Here is a 17,832-nt window from a genome sequence, read left to right on the forward strand (position 1 = left end):
GAAAAATTGCTCTTTACAAGCCTGAGAACATTTTTTCCAACTATTCAGTTGGTCTAACAAAAGATATCACATTTACCCAAAGAACCTTGTCTGCTTGTGTGCTTAGACCAACACGGCTATGTTTTGAAGTCTGTGCTGCTGCGTAGGAAGCAGTGCGTAAAAGTAAAGACTGGTATTCTCACCTGTATATTTTTCCAGAAGTGTTTTTTGGCTGATGTGTTCAGATGTTTCTGCTGTGATTAGCTGATTACAGAAATGTTCCTAGACTGACTAGATGCACTGCAGAATTATCTTCTAACAAACAAAAATCACTGACTATATTCTTTGCCTGTAAATTGCTTTACATCTGATATTAGTCCAATACAAGCAGCAAAAAGAATGTACAGTATTTACAACAAATTGTCTGTCTTGCCCTATTTTTGTATACTCAACCACTTTTTAAAAGTTTGAACCATTTAAAATGAACTTTATTATGTTTTAAAGAAGTTTCTGTACATAATGTACATAATGTACTCTTTTTTTAGCCACCCTCAATCTAGAAACTGAGGGTAAACCAAACAAGATGACCTTGAATTCCTCATGCATACATGGGACAGTTTATTGTATATGGCATAAATATAAACGCCAACGCTGCGGACTTGGAACCAAGTGCTGCCATCCAAATTTCTTACTCAATTCAACAGGATGAATAAGTAAAAACTGCAGTTTTGGTTCCTTAAAGAAACAGTAAGGTCTAAATTTCCCCCCTAAAGCAGAAATTCTGAAAAGAGGAAGGAGAGATTTGAAAAGCGTTTTTTCGGCAGGCTGGGTTGCTCATGTAAGCTAGTAAAAAAAACAAACAAACCACACTTCAGAGGTTGATAACCATATTTGTTTACAAGTATTGCGTGCAGGATGCACCCCAAATGAGGCGAGGCCCAGTTTTTTCCTTTACTCTAATTCCCTTGTTTAGCAAGTTCCATTTTTTCTAACAGTGAATACAAGTTGGGCCACTGAAACTCATAAAGGTAATGGGGACCATGTAGTTTTCAGACGTTTCTTTGAGAGATTGCTTTTGTATAGAGGCCTATTTCAAGCAAGAGAATACAACTAATTTTGGGACTTCATTTGTCTTAAAATAAGTACCAGTAACTGCAGTAAAACATTTGAAATTAGAAGTGGAATAAAGTAGGCCTAGCTGAGGCTTACTTTTGTGGCTTGTATCATCTCACGCTTCAGCGCATCTCTAGTCTTGTGGCAAAGATCACGTAAGTTTTCTGTAAGCCACACAGATGTGAATGCTATCTACTAACATTTTACAGTTCCTGTTGGGTGTCACTAGTTTGTAGATGTCTCTCAGTCATTATCCAGTCTAAGCAAAAAATGGAAAAGCTGGCCTATCTGTGGTCTCACCAGTGCTTTGTCTGTGGCTTTCCTTGAAGGGATGGTGAAATACAGTGTTTTGCAATAAAACATTTAACCTTAAAAATGTGTTTAGCTAAAAAACCAGTTGTAAATAACAATATAGAAGGATCTTTGATAATGTGATGTAGCAACATAATAATACACTGAAGTGGTCTTTCTTTGTGACTGGTTGCTTTGACACTGTAGTCCAGCTCTGCTCCGAGACGGCACAGCAGGGGAATGGGACCCTGTACTGATCTTTTAGGGTGCCTCTTTACTTATTCTCCGGACTTTCATGATTTCCTCTTTCTGTCAATCACTGCTCCTGAGAAGCAGAGCCAGAGTGCAAGGCTGTTCCCTGCGTTCAAGTTTTGAAAGCTTGTTTTCTCCATCCTGCTTCTTCCTGCACTGCACTGCTAGCACAGTCGCATGGAAACCACAAGCAACTCCAAGACTCTTTTTTATAATTTAGCATTTAAAAGGAAAGCCCATGAGCACAAGGTATCACTGGCAAATCTGCCTTGTTAAACCATGGTCAATATTTCATGGCCACTTGCATTATACACAAGTAGGAGCAGTTAGTTAAAGTGAGTTGAATGGATTCAGTATAGAACAAAACTCAACCCAGACACACAGTATGGAACCTCTCTAGATCCCAAAGGGACAGCCTCTGGCGGAAACTTTTTTGTTTTTTCTTGCTGGAGAGAGAGAGGCTCAAGCACACATACATGCCCTGTCTGTCAGCTCTGGCACTGACGTTTTTGCATGGCCACTCCAGGTTTCCAAGAAGCGAGCCCACAAGGCAGCTGGAGATGTGACTGCTGCACACGTAGGCATATGCATGCTGGCTTCACCTGCTTTCCTGCAGCAAAGAGATGGTGGCTGAAACTCATCAAGCCTGCTGGGAACCTACGCATTTGTTCAGGTTGCCAAACCACAGTGAGCCCTTGCCACTACATCTGCACTTATCAAGCAAGATTAAAGCTAGAAGGGTGTCCAAACATGTTGCAATCCTACTTGTTTGCAGTGAAGATGCATCTGTCACATAAAGCTTGCATAAACACTGCATTTAGATTTCTAAAGCACCACCTCATAACAAACTGCTGATATTGAATTAACAGTATCGAAGCAAACTGGGCTGAATGTCTAAGCTTCTACCGCACCTCTTGGAAACTCAAGAGGTCCCGGCTGTCAGAACCTAGACATTGTAAACACGGGCAATTATCTTTTCGGTCTACACCTCAAACTTCAGCATTCAATACTAACTTTAATGAAAACTGCTGTATTTGAAACAGCTGCAGAACTTAAGCCTTTCAGTGCCATATAAATAAAATTTAGTAATTCCAAATATCAATCCATATGCTTAATTCAGAATTTAATATCCTAATATAGATACAAGTCCTGAGATTTGGAAAGGTAATTATTTATTAACAGCATCAAAGACAGCTGCCCAACTACTAGTTGCTAAACCTCAAGCCAGCAATAATATTTAATAGCTCAATTCGCCTGTAGGTTTAACAGAACCCAGCCCAGCCCCCTCATTGTCCAAAACACTTTTTAAAGGTCCTGATTTTGCAAACAGTCTTACCTGGTATTTCAGAGAAAGGATGATTGAAAGAAATACATGGGTATATACCCAAATGTTTTCTCCTCTCCATGTAAAATAAGTGCTAGGAATACCACCAAGATCCTCTTAAAGTTCAGTGCAGGGGTGTTAGGTTCAGTGCAAAGGGCAGAAACACGAGGCAACCCTTGTACTTCTATAATGCAGAGTTAGCTGTGATTTAGCAAACCCATTATTACCTTCAAGCTGGCTCAATTCATTGAAAGAGAAGTACGACTAACTTCTGATTCAACATCGTTGTTCTGCTTTGCTATAGATTGAACACTGAATCACAAATCTATCACTACTAGGGTCCCATAACAACAGATATAATCAGTATATGAACAATAACCTAACTGCTTCTAGGACTAATCTCATCTCTGCTGAAATCAACAGCCAATCATTCACTGGTGTCCAAAGGAGTTGGACCCATCCCTCCCCTTTTAATGCTTTTTGTAAGTTGGTTCTTTTCCCTAGCATTTTAATGCCCAGGTACTTCTCATTTTAACTTTTATGCTTAGCTGTAGACATGTGGGGCTGGAAAGGACCACAAGATCTCAGCCAGTCCATCCCCCTGCACTGAAGTGGAGTAAGCACATCTCGCCTATCAACACTGCATGTTACAAAAAAAAGAGATGATGTGCAAAATGAAGCAACAGATGCTGCTGCCCCTGAGACTGGCTGCAAAACCTGTATTTTTCCATGCATGACCACAGTGGCCTGAACAAGTTGCACAGATACCAAACATTAAGTTACGTTGCTTCAAATGCATTCACTGATGCTAGAAAAAAGCACGCTGGGGCACAGGGATGCAGAACAAAACAATGACTCCGCTCTTGATGCAAAACAGTTCCTCAAACCCTTTTTTTTGGCAGCTGAATTAATTCCTTGGGGTTCTCATAGCAAGCCCTGGATACATGCGTGCAAGAAGCAGAGTCAGTGGACACCGATCCACTTCCTCCCTACCATGCGAATCACTTCTGTGCTGTGGGCTTGCACTGGCCTTGGACAGGACCTCTGCACTAGGGAGAATTTCATCATTAAAATGGCCGTTTCTTCCACATGTGCTAAAGGAGAACATACACTTACAATAAGTAGATGGCTTTCACCTTACTGAGAACAGTCCCTGGAAGGAGACAAGAAACCATTGTAATATATACCTTGGGCCCCACTGATTGCACTAGAAGCCTATCTGTGAGGACAGGCTACAGTTTTAGCTGAGAATGAGGATCCATGTGGCTACCACCTGCAAAGCTGTCCTGTACTCCACTAGGAGGCTTCTCAAAGCCTGGCCCATTGGTAGAGCAACAGGTGGTCGGTCTGGCAGATTCTCCAACTTGCCTCCCAGTCATCATCCTGCAACCTCCCTATGGCAAACTCTGGTACTTGGTGAATCTGTGCATGTACAGTAAGTTTCCTTTCCCTGGGCTCCGAACACAGCTCTGGGCACTGCAGAGCAGGCAGTGCACTGCTGCAGAGCTCGGCTCCAAGGTATATTTGCTTGAGCTCTTTTGCCCTCTACTGGTCGGTCTCTAAAGTGGGGCTTCATACCAACTATACGCGATCTACTCTACCTCAAGTGATAAAAAACAATATGCAACAAGTCTGGGTCCCAGTCCCAGCTCTCTAAATATGCATGTGAGAGACTTCCCCTCTTGTCTTCAGTATGCAGATTTGTTACAGCAGAAGTGTAGTTATAGGCTGAGAAAATCCAGCTTTCCCTACAGTTGTCCTTTAGCAAACTTCTAGATACGACATACTTCTCCCAAAACAGCTGTTTCTACAAGCAGCCAAACCCTTTCTTACAAGGAAGAGCGTTACGCCTGTCACAGCAGCTGTAAAGGGGAAAGCAAAGGCAGCACCCTGTGACCAGCAAATGCTCCCTGAGCTATAGTTTGCAAACTGCTGCTCTACCAATGTAGAGGTTTCCACACTGAAAATCACCGTCGTGAAACCCCAACACCACTCTTGCATCATTTCACAGTGCTCTAGCCTGGAAAACCTTTAAGGGAAATTTAACTGGATTTTACTGCAGTCACTTACTACACCTCAACCTGACTGTAAAGCTACAATTAACAATCCACTGAATTAAATTATTTTTTCCTTTGCAGAATAGTTAGATGTTGTAATTAAACCTTTCAGTGAAATAACCATCTGGACTAGGTCCCAATATACTATATGAAGCTGGATGCATACTTTTCCAATGGTTGTACTGCACACTTATTATTTACAAAGAAAATCTGGTGTTCCAGGTGGAAGCAAGCTGCTAGAAGGTATGTGTACCAATTGTGCAAACTAGACTGAACTTGGAAATCATAAACCCTAACTGGTTTATACTGGTACACAACATCTGTGCTGGACAGTCTGAGTAAGTAGCCAGATGGACTAGAGAATGTGAAAGTCCTGGAGTGGGGACAATTACTGCCAGCACAAATGGTACGGCAAGAAAGTGGATTTACCTGTTCTGAGTGTGCTAGATAACCAGCCTTCAACCTAGCCCTGTTTTGGCAGTCTCAAGGCAGAAGGAAGAGAGGCTGACCTGGAAGGACCCTTCACAGCATGTTTAGGATAAAAAAAAACCTTACAGGTTAACCAGCTGAACAGTTTAAGGGCACTGGCCCAGAACAGGATTGGGTGTCAACAACTGAAATCTGCCTTTACATACATGATGGTATTAGATTAATTAGATTCTCTTGCGTCTTAAATTCTAAGGTTTTAAGAAAGGGATAATTTAGGGGAACTTGGCAGCTATTCCTTTAGAGGTGCAGCAAAAAACCAGTTTTTTGCTGTTACTGACCGAAACCTGCGCAGCAGAACCCTCAATGAAGCTACTGTCTCAGGGACAAGTAAGGCACTTACTCAGAGTCTGCCCTCCTCTGTCTGTGGATAATGGTGAGACCAAGAGAGCTTGCAGACTAAGTAGACCTATACTTTTGCCAAAGAAACAGAGATGTTAATTAACATAATAATGTCACTGACTAGGGTCTGGACACCAAATGCTGAGCACACCTTGTCGGGTCCTGCGGAGGGGGAATCTCAGGGGCTTGCCCAGAATGAAGTCATTGGTGAAAGGAGTCCCCATATCATATCTTAATACAATGCAGTGTAAAATCACACTTACAGGTAACCCAGCCAAGCAACTATAGTTTCTCCTCTGCCCCCTTGTCCCCTGCCCCACCAAAAGTCTTTAATACATGCAGACCAACAGCTACTTCAGGCTCCAGCTCTGGTGTACTGCCATACACTACCAATACTCTCTTCACTACTACTGCCTCCAGATTGCTAGATGATGAAGCAATTGGATAATACATAAAAATGACCCGATCTAGATCAGATTTGGAAGGTCATTACCTATAATGAAGTTTACATTAGTTAGATTTCAATTTACAATTTCATTTTGAAATCAGACATAGGAAAAAAAATTCCCATTTAGAGATTGTTTCCCTCCTAGCCCCAATAATTTACGGTACAGCTACAGCATATGAGGTTGAACACTAAGTCACATATAAGTCTCCTTGATGAATTTTGAACTGATGGATATTACTGAAAAATTGTTTGCAGCAAGAGCATACTTCACCCAATGCCATGAAACACGCTGCCTTCCCTGGTTTTTCCAACATTGACTAAAGATATTCCCATCTTAAGCTATACTGAAATCGTCTTGCCTTATTTTCTCTTCTGACTTATGAAAAATAGTAAAAAAAATAAAAATAAATAGAAGCCAGGGGTGTTTGGCATTCTTCTACAATGAAAGAGCTAGTTTCCTGAATAGTGGAGGCATTAGTCCACAGAGTAGTTTGATGGAGTTTAGCATCTGCTGGTGTGAATACAGGATGACATAGGTGAAGTGTTATTAAAGTCATCTGCAGCCCGCATAAACATGTGGGTGCAGGAAGTTCAATAGCTTGTACCTAGTCACGTGATAGAAAGGGTATATTTAACTATGGAAAAAATGAGCAGGGTGGGCCTGTTCTGTGCTGACAGGCTAATGTTTGGCTCTTTTTTTTTCTTCATATGAAAGACAGACTACTAATTAGAAATCCTCTCCAAGCTAACGCTCTACCATCACTGCAGGTTAGAAAAACAGAGACTGGAAGCACTAGAGAGAATGACACTCTGAAGGCAGTTACGTCTATGGGTGAAAAGCAGTCTAATTCCTATCGCTATTGGAGCAGAAGCAGCACTGCCTGCCCCCACAGTGCCAATCTGAATGCAGCTTCAGCTATTAAAATTAAAGTTAAGAAATGGTTTGTATTTGACAAAACCTAAGCAGGAATTTTTAACCCTTGGAACAGATTACAATTCATTTCTCAGAAGCAACAGGTCATGGGAAGCAGGAAGATGTGAAAAACTTAATTCATATAATTCAAAACATATCTGCTGTATTGTATTGCTCCTTTTGTTCAGCAAAGAACAGAAACCAGAAGGGTCTTTCCTATCCCTTCTGCATAAAATCCTAATGATAATTACTAGAACTTTCTACTACATTAAAATGTAAGAGTTTGTTTTAAGTTTATCGGAGAAGAAGCAAAGAACTGTTGTGAGTTCACTGTTCTTCTGTTTTGCTGCTATTTCTGAACTTCACCACCATAACTGTTATGTTATCAGGACATCCTCTGTAAAATGACTGTAGAACTATACTCTTGGCACCGAAATGGGGCTCATCCAAGCGTTCCTTGATGAATCGGACAGCCTCTTCATTGCTGAATGCATCCCACAGGCCATCCGATGCCAAGATCATGAACTCTGGCTGTAGCTTGTCCAAATCAAAGGTCAGGATATCTGGATCAGGGATAACAACATTGAGATTTTTCAGAGGATAATCTCCTAAGGAGCGGGACATGGCCAGGATCCCCTGAACACGCCAGGAGCCATTGAAGCTGATGAACCCACCTGAAAAGAAACACAAAAACTCTATTAAACTTCTTCTATTCTGCCAAATCAACTCTAATACTCATTATGAGATATTCCTAAGCATAAATAACACATATGTCAAAGAGGTGGGGATGCCTGAAGAAAGGTATACATCAAAGTACTGCAGCGAGGCTGGACTGTGTTTGCATGTTTGTCCAAACTAGTGGAATGCTTGAAAGAAAGTCACAACTGGCCGGTCTTCCGAGCACAGCTTTGTGTTTCTGCTTTCCCAAAGAGACTGACAAACTGCTGAGCTCAGAGGTAAGTCTCCCTTGTGTTAGACAATTTACCTTGCAGTAAACCTTATGCCAGAGCCAAGACAATACACTAAAAGACTATAACCTTGTTTTAGTAAAGCTCTTCTTCTGTACAATTCAAGAACAGGTTTCCCTCATTTGGGAAGATCTATGAAGAGAAAACAACACTGGAAGTGCAGTGCAGCAAGACTAAAATCTCACTCTGGGGCATGAAGCAAGGAAAGAACATGTACACAGCATTTATAGCTAACTCCATCAAGTTGTCTTGGATGAATAATAAGAATTGACCAAAAAACCTCTGCAAAAACAACAATCAGAGAATTCTTCTTCAGCACAAAGCATACTAGTATTAGAGCTGATCAGCTGGTACAAAGGCAGTGCTATACTCAGTACTAAGGACTCTTCAAGCTGAATGTGATATATTTAAGTATTACAATTTGCAGTGGGTTTACAATCATGAAATCATAAAAAATAAGTATTAGAGGTAGGAAAATGTTTTAGACAAGAAAATAAATTTAAATAAGTCAAATACAGACAGTTTGTCTTCACCATGGTTTCCAGATGAATGGAAAGGAAGTAGCAAAAATCTTGCAAATTTCGATATTTTTCCTGTCTACAAATTGTGTACTAAAGTGTGTGTCATATAAATTTATTTGAAATGATCAGAATAGATTTTGCTGTGCAAGTAAATGTTAAGTTATGAATTTCTTGCTAACCATTTGCCATAAATATTATTATTTGTGATTACTCAGGCTTGTGTGCTTGGTCTTCTGTGTCACATGGGGCATCTTTACAAGTGCTCTGGGGCGGGCGAGATGGCGCTTTAATTACATTGGCTCTCAGAAGCCGCTCTAATTAAAGTGCCAGCAGCCTCTCGGGTATTTAGTGTCCTGCACTTCAAAATGGTAGTGGGGGTGCTTTAAAGTGCGTTTGATGAGCTTTAGTTGAAGCATTCCTGCCAGCGTTTGAAGAGCGGGGAGGCTGAATACATGTAAAGCTGAGGCTGATGGAGCATGCTAATTAACATGCTACAGCAGACTCAGTTAATTGAGTCTACTCCCAATGTGTTCTAATTAGAAGGTGTCAGAGCAGGGGTTGAGCATGTGTATAGGTGCCCATGGAGTATTTCTATTCCCAGCTGGATGACCTAATCTTTGAACTACATCTGCTTCTGCCTGAAACTCCATTGTATTTAATGACTAGATAATTCTTGGTTAAAGCCTGAAAATAAATGTACTGAAAAATCAAATTGAACGTACTGAACATCACTACAAGCAAAACTTTTTTTTTTTATCTGAGTATCTGAGACATGAATAGGTGCACTGGGCTAGTCTATTCAAAAGTCTCAGACATCTGTGAATGAATTTCACCATCTGTAATCTCTGTTTTAATATTATGAAATGCACAGTTCTGCTCCATGGCCAAACTGTGGCTAAAATTCCCCTTCAACTACACAGTCAAGTAAACCCTGACCACCTTTACAGTTGTATATTTTGAATGGCCTCTTGATTGAACATCATTTGGTCAGTGCATCTTTTTTGCGTGAGCAAAACCACAACAAGGAAACACTTTTAAAAACAACCACAAAAGAAACCAAATTCAGAACGTCATGCTGTACGTGCTGGGATGGTGGGAAAAACCGACTGCAATAAAGAGTTCATTTTGGAGCACTCCATACATCCATAATGGAAGCAGAGCAGTGCCTGGCTCTTCTATCCCACCTACTGTGGAGACATCTAATGCAAACGATTTATGGGACCTGCTTATTCCAGTTTTACAGCCAGAGCTTACATATACAAAATGAGTTTTTGCTGCCTTTGTCAAGCAATGACTGAAATATTTCCATGGCATAGTATGCTGTGCAGGATTGGATAGATCATACACTATATATCATATCTAGCAAGGTTTTCTTTTTTAAAAGTGATCACTTCAAAATTCTCATTCAAAACACCCCCCAAACAGTCTGCATGTGTAGCTGTCATCAGGAATGGAGAGTCATTAATTTAAGAAAGGCTTTTGGCAACAGTACAGAATTTTGATCTTTGGAAAACTCAGTATCATGATGTTCAAGGTGAGAAACTTTGGCTAAAAACAGATGCCAGATATCTCCTGGGACAAAGCCTTTTATTCTGGGATCCTACAGAAGTACAAGCCCATTGTCCCACTTTGAGTAACTTTGAAATATCTAAGATAACATTCCTCCTCCTCCCCCCCACCCCATGACATTGGAGGGGGGGTTGGGAGGAGGGTTAATTTGAGTATTAAACCAGGCTGCCTGTCCTACACCTGTTTTAATGCAAGTCAAAGCCCATGACAATCAGACCTGGATAAACCCATATATTTATATCAGTGATGATCATTGTAGCTCTGGGATGGGATTTTGTCAGATGCCTAACAGGTTCTTTCAGGCATATGCTTAATATGATATTTCACATTTGACTCCTATCAGATACTATTTAATGTGTGATGTGGGGCAAACAGCTTTCTAGTGTGGCAGTCTGAGTTTCTCTCCCTCCCACACACATGTGGAAAGGACAAAACCACAGAGATCTCTTGTGGCAGACAAGAATGCCTGAACTCCTCCTTCTGCTCTGCTGTCATGAAGGGCAGACACATGGCAATCGGGGATGTAAACGGAGGAAGATAATGCAGAATCTTGTTGTTCTGCCTGAAAGTTATGGCCAAGGCCCCATGTCTTATGCTACACATTAGATCTCACGTGTCTGCCACGCAGCATAGATTTACATGGCATCCCAGAGGCCCTAGTCTTTCCCGAGGCTGATCTTGTGCTCTTTATTTCAGTGTTACACTTGTTTTACTTCAGTCCATCTCCAAAGTCTGTGCTTTCAATGTGTAGCAGGTTTTTATACAGAACAATTAACTTCATGGCTGTCAGGAGAAAGCGGGAGGTCAGGTTGCTGGGGACTTTTTATACCCAGAAAGCCAGGGGAAGATTATTTTGGGAATCAGTTGAGATTTGGGGCACCACAAATCTCCTTCTCACTTCTGGCTGTGATAAGGAAGGGGGTGGAGTTGAATTCTTTTCCCGCCCCACCACCCCTAACAACAACCAACCATCACTGTTAATCCCCAGGAAAATCTACCACTGCAGCCAGAAGTGACGGAACAGTTAATATTAATTCACTGTTAACACCTCACTGAAATGCACCAGGCAGGTCTCCCCTGAGCCATGGTTTTAGGCTGGCTTGCATGCTATGGCAGACATCACTGCCTTGGTTGATACTAGACTTGCATTCTGAAGGATATCTTCCTAGTTACAGAAGGGGACTTAACTTTAAACAAACGTTCATCCTGCAAAACACTTATGCAGTTGCATAACTGTACCACAAATGGGGCGCTGGCTGTGACACTGCCACTCAGCGATGAAATGGAATGATGAAAAACGGAGTGGAACATGACGATGTGGCTATTGTCTCTGCGATTCCATTTGATACGGAAGCAAACGCCTAGCTAAGTGGTTCTCAACCTTTTTAGACTCGCGTCATCCCTCGGAAAATGCCAGCTCTTAGTTTTCACTCTTTTTTTGACAACAGAAAAATGATAGAGCAATTCTTCTGTTGCAAAGAACTCAAAAATGCCACAATAGGCCAGGATATTATTAACACTATGGATTCCTATTAAAAAACTAGGTTTATATTGTGATTCATGTCTGCACACCTAACAGTGCTAATATTATATGGCACCCTGCAGCACCCTGTTGTTCAAGGTTAATATCACTGTTTTAAGTGTCTTAGCATTACAGCCTCATGATCAGGTGACAGAAAAAGAGTGATAACAACCATGCTACTATTCTGCCTCAAGGTTACATTGATTGTACATATTAAAAATCTCAAGGACTGTGAATACTATGTAAAAGTGTCTGGCTAAGGCAGGGGTTGGCAACCCCCAGCACGCGTGCCATTAGTGGCACACGGAGACACTTTTCCTGGCATGCCCCGCGGGAGGCATGCAAAAAAATTGGGGTTTTTTAAATTTTTTTTTTAAGTTGCTGCTCCAGGCTCTCCTGTGCAGCCACAAGTCGCAGTGCCGCGGCAGGCCCCGGGACAGAGCTGGAAGAACACAGGCAGGGAGGCTGTCTGTGCTCTACTGCCCCTGCCCCTTGCTCCCAGGCTGCACCCTGGAGGGAGCTGCCCAGGCAGGCAGATGCCCTGTCCCATGCAGGGCAGCACTGAGGTCCCCAGTGCTGGGGCTGGGCGGTTGGGACAGGGGCTAGGCGGCGTGGGGGGAGGCACTGCGGGCAAGCCAGCCCGGTCGGGCCCTTAGGAAGGCGGGGGCTGGGTGGGAAGTGAGGGCTGTGCTGGGGCTCTGCGGGCTCAAGCTGCGGTGGGCAGGCAGGCAGGCGGGGGTGCCCAGCAGCACCTGTGGTGGGGCATGGACAGCCCGCACAGCTCCTCAGGGATGGGCCGCAGTCACCCTGCACACGTGGGGATGCTGCCTGGCTGGGGCAGGACGCTGGGCTCGGGGGGCTTCTCTCTCCAGGATCGACCTCCCTGCACACTGGGCACAGTGCAGGCAGGGCAGAGCTGTCCCCAGTGCAGAGGCCTGGCCGCAGGAGCCTCCTGGAGCCTGGGAACAGCCACTGCAGCTGCCTCAGCTTGCCCAGGTCCTGGCCTTGCCCACCTGCAGCTGCCCTCAAGGGGCCAGGGCTGGGGCAGGCACTGCACAGAGCTGCTGTGCTGCAGGCTCCCGGTGGGCTCAGCCCTGAGCACCAGCTGCAGTGGCTGTTCCTAGAGCCCAGGGAACAGCCTGTGGCTGCAGCTGCCATTCCCACTGTACCCGGCACACACAGAGACCAAACAGAAGCCCCCTGCGCCCAGTGTCCTGCCCCAGGCAGGCAGCGTCCCTTTGTGGGTGGCTGAGCCCCATCCCTGCAGAGCTGCGCAGGCCGGCTGGGCCTCACTTCCGGTGCTGCTGGGTCCCCGCTGTGGCGCGAGTAGCAGAGCCCTGAGGCACCCCCTGCTCCCCGCCCGACACCAGCTCTCTATTTACTGTTAAAAAAAAAAATAAATTAAAAAGCAACATTAATGATTATTAATAGTATTAAATATGCAGTGCATCCTGCCATGTACCCCCTCTGCCTCGGTTTTGTTTTTGTGGTGTGCTGGCACTCTGGCACTTTACAAGGTAGACATTGTGGTTTTTCCGGCAATCTGGCCAAAAAACATTGCCTGCCCCTGGGCTAAGGTATGCATTAGAACCTGTTTCTGCCAGCTGTATCTACATTGTAAAAATGGAAGGATCATGTGATCCATCATGATAACAAAAATGAGATCACGTACAATACAAAGAAAAGCTCATTACATTATCAGCATACATAAAGGACAGCTTTGTTTAGGGGGGAAGGAGAGGGAACATTCATTTTTCTATTGAGACCTGAAGTTTAAAAAATAAATGCATGCGCGCGTGCGCGCGCACACACACACACACACACACACACAAAAGTTCGACGCCTAGTGTCTAAAGATGCCATGCTGTTTACATGGCCTCACAGGATTACAGGGAAACACCCACTCTAAATCCACATTTTTTAAAAGGAAATTTAGCAAGGCTTGTTTCTTCAGGTGAATATTTTGTATGGATTCCTTGTAAGATACCATTAGATACTTGAAAGTGTAAGGTGGAAGCTACTTTACATGAAGATAATCTTGAAGCTCCAGATCTCACATACAAGCTAACCTTCACACTCAGAAAAGATCAAGAATTCCCTATTTCCTCTCCTTATATCCTTGTATCTGCCTCCTGGGAAACTGTGTTGCCTAGGGAAGAGTCACATTGCTCATATGCTTTGAAAGCAGTGTAAAATCACAAAAAGAAACTCACTTATTTTAAGTGTCTGCACTTTGGGAGATATAATATTAATATATTGGTAAACTTTCCCCTACAGAGAAGCCCTGAAAAAACCCACAGGAATAGGGAATTATCAGTTAGTTTTAAGATCATTAAAATCTGTCTCTGGCATCTGCCCCATGCAAGCTTGTGCAGAGTCCAGAAGAAAAGTCTATGGTTTAATAACAATAGTTATAGTAACAATTTCAGAGGATGATAGGAACTCCCACAATTTAAGGAGAATATATCAGAAAGGCCTTCCTCATGACTGATCATGGTTAGAGTAGCTTCTGTGGGCTCCATTGAAATTCAGCCAGCGTTGGGTTACATGAGAGAAGTCTACTACACAGTCTGGCTCTGCCATTTGGAGCTTCACAGTATCTTCACACGTATCACCGGCAAGATATTTTTCAGGAGATGAGATGCTGAGAAAGGATCCTGCATGTGATACCAGATATTGCTTCTGCTTTCGCTGTCATTTGTTGTTTAAAATGACTCTGATACTAACTTGGCCCCTCACTCAAGGCCTAAGCTGCAGACAGGCTGTGCTGGAAAATAAAAGCAGAGAGGAGAGGAGAGTATTCTGTGTTCTCTTACACCGTGCTGCATCACTATGCAACCAAACTACAAATTACAAAGAAGACCTACCATCTTAACATGAAAGATGGGGAGTACAGATACCTGATGCAAAGAGAAAAATCAGGAACATGAGGGAAAGATTACAAACACACCTCTAGCAGCCGTTATTCTAAAATTCCATTTTATAGGGGAAAGACGGTAGGTACTTTCTATCAAGTGAGGAGACAAGGATTTCAAGAGGCCTGAGTGCCACATCCTCATGAGAATGCTTAGCCTTTATAACAGTTTTCACCCACAGTTTTCTAAGACCATCAGAATGAAGAGCAAACGTTATCTCCATTTTATAGCTACAGAAACTAGAACACAGGGCATGTTTCTATGGTCTTGCTACACGTTACTTATATCACACGATTAACTGGTTAATTGAGCAATAAATTTAGACCACCCACACATGCAAAGTAATTATCACATGATAAAAATGAGTATCCAGCTATAAAAAGAGCCAACCGACTATAAAGTCAGTACCTGAAAATGTGTAACAGCTCTATAGTTGGTTTCTATCTAGCTTTAATTTGATCATGTAGTAGGGCCCTATGGTGTAATGCAGTGCTAGAGGTATAATGCAGCGGTAACCTAAGACAGCTTACTTAGGTTAATAAGTTCTGCTGAGAAGTAGGTCTTGGCAGAACACTGCTAGTACAGCTGCACTTCTTTTGGTTTCAGAGCGAGCATGTGCAGAATGAGATCAGGTATTACTGCCTTGAATTATGTAGATATAGCCTGTAGGGGTGCACCGATATTGGTTCATATTGGACTGGCACCAATAAAAGGAAAATTGACATTATTGCCAATCCGCTTTTTTTGGCTGGTGTAGCCGATAATGTCGCTGATAAATGCCTCATGCATGCACAGAGCTGCAGCATGCACATGGCCAGGAATGCAGGCATGCAGCCTGGAAAGCAGCGTCCAGCCAGTAAATCTGTGTGGGCGCAGCCCTAACAGCCTGGAAGGGCTCAGATGCCAGCTTCTGTTCTGGGAAGAAAACTATCATCTGTGAGGACTGTGAAGCTCTACAACACACAAAACATTAGTGGACAATAGGAACTAAGATGCAGGGCTGTGTGAAACGGCTGTGTTTTAATTCAGTTTTGGATTTGGCCGTTTCAGAGGACAGTCATTCGTTTCGGTGTTTCGGATCACTGTCCTGTTTCGTTTCAGCCATATCTCCTCCAAATCTGTTTCCAATGGGCTGCAAGCTTTGCACAGCCCTACTGCCCAGCTGGGCGGGACTTGCAGCCCCAGTGGGGAGCAGGATGGACCGTGGGTGGCTTGTCTGGGGGAGGGCCACTCCATGCAGGCAACGAAACCCTCTCCAGGCAGGCAAGGAAACCCTGGTGCAGATCTCTGCTCCCTGCAGAGCCAGGGCAGCACGGGGCGGGCAGCAGCAGTGAGGAGACCCCCAGCGCGGATCTCTGATCCCTGTGGAGCTGAGTCACGTGGCAGGGCAGCAGTGTACAGCTGTTTCCCTGCAAGCTTAGCTCAGCTTCAAAACTCTGAAATTTTCTGAAGCATTTCTGAAACATTTTGGATGCCTTGTTTTATTTTGGAGCCTTCCATTTTGATTTGGATTTGGTGTTTCAGGTGCCAAAACAGCCCAAATCACCTCCAAAATGAAACGGCTGCTGAAATTTCACACAGTACTACAGGGAAGGCACTTGTCTGGAATTTTTCTATACACTGGTGCACTAACAACGTATGTGCTTGTCCCCATGAACTGTCGTTTAAATAGGAGTAGAGGTATTGCCCAGTCTGGTATCCTGTCTCTGACGGTTCAAATCAACAGGCTGACATGAGCCAATCTGATCCCATGAAGGCCTCACCTGAATTGTAATCCTTACAGTGATTTAAACGGTTGAAGCATGAGCTTTTATGTCTCTACTAAAACTCTTTATGGGCATTGCATTTGATAACTGGGCATCTCATTATGCATGTGTCCAATTCTTAGGAACCTGGCTAAGCTCTTGGCCCCAAACTACTTACCTACCATAAAAAAAAGTATGCCTGTGACAGACTATGATTTTGTTGTAATATTTCTGGTTTAAATGCATCTGTCTTTTTATAATGTTGCATGCTTCAGTTTCCCCCCCACTAGCTTGTCCTGGGGTGGGGATGGAGTGGAGAAGGGTCCTTAACTAGGACCCAGAGCTGCCTCTGTGCTAGGGTACACAAGATACACTTCCAGCAACAAAGAATAAGGGGTGGATATGCATGTATACGTCAACTTAAAACAAGGTGACTTAACTATATTGACAAGTTTAGCTATGTCAGAGCATACAAATGTAAAGCTCCTTGACATGGTGTCAGTCATCTTGTGAGCTAAGTTGACTTAACTAATACAACCCAAGTTAATACACCTTGGAGGCATATTATATTACGCCTCATTTAAGTCAACTCTGCTCCACATATGTGCATACACTCTAACAGTTAAGGTAACTTAAAAAAGTTAAGTCAGCTTAACTGTCAGAAAGCTGGCATGTGTGTATGCACCCTGAATAGCCTTTTTCCCTGGATGCCCTACTGCTCAGATGTGTCAAGGGAAAGAGGGTGTCAGGGAAATTAGCATGAAACAATGGAGAGAAGAGCCTGAAAAGGAGGGTCCAGAGAGAGAGAAACAGCTCTGGGGCACCCAGGGCTGGGTGGGTTGGGTTGGGGATACAGGAACTGCTTAATCCTTTAGAGGGGGATACAATGACTTTGGCTTGCTGTGCTACAGTTGCCCTTTGTTGAAAAGGAGCTGTCCGTTTTGCTGCTGAGGACTTCAGGGTGCACCACTTACCCTCTGAAGAGACAAAGTTCCTTCCTCAGCAGCTGAACTGGAAGGTAACACCCTGGGGAGGGCAGTTAGTATCCAGGGAGGGTCAGGCACTGCAAGACCAGGGGTCTCAGAGATAAAGATGTCAGAGACTTATCCCACTCTAGAAGCCACACCTGGGGTGGCTCTGAAGGGTACTTGAGAGACTAGATAAGGCTGGAGGTTCTGAGCAAGAATGCTACGTACTAAAAGCACAAATCCAACTAGCACCCTTGGTGACAGGTTCAGCTGAGGCAAGGCAGGTCTATGTGGGAAACTTACTGTGTGGCACCTGGTAGTGGCACCCTCAAGCATGCTGAGCTGCTCCAGGCAGCCAGTTTCTTAAACTGGAGGCGGTGTAGATGCATCCACATGAGGATTGGGTGTGGGGGGTGGGG

General features: G+C 43.6%; 1 protein-coding gene across 1 annotated transcript in view; it reads right to left on the reverse strand.

The window, feature by feature from the left end:
* Positions 1-798: 798 nt before the first annotated feature.
* PPM1L (protein phosphatase, Mg2+/Mn2+ dependent 1L) overlaps positions 799-17,832 on the reverse strand; it is a 272,121-nt gene continuing 255,087 nt past the window's right edge. Inside the window, exon 4 of the mRNA XM_019503229.1 lies at positions 799-7,879. Coding sequence (XP_019358774.1) covers positions 7,533-7,879 — 347 coding nt within the window. The 3' untranslated portion in view covers positions 799-7,532. The remainder of the gene's footprint in view (positions 7,880-17,832) is intronic.

The sequence above is a fragment of the Gavialis gangeticus genome, unplaced genomic scaffold (assembly GCF_001723915.1).
Source record: "Gavialis gangeticus isolate Ggan-Ray unplaced genomic scaffold, GavGan_comp1, whole genome shotgun sequence".
Taxonomy (NCBI): Eukaryota; Metazoa; Chordata; order Crocodylia; family Gavialidae; genus Gavialis; species Gavialis gangeticus.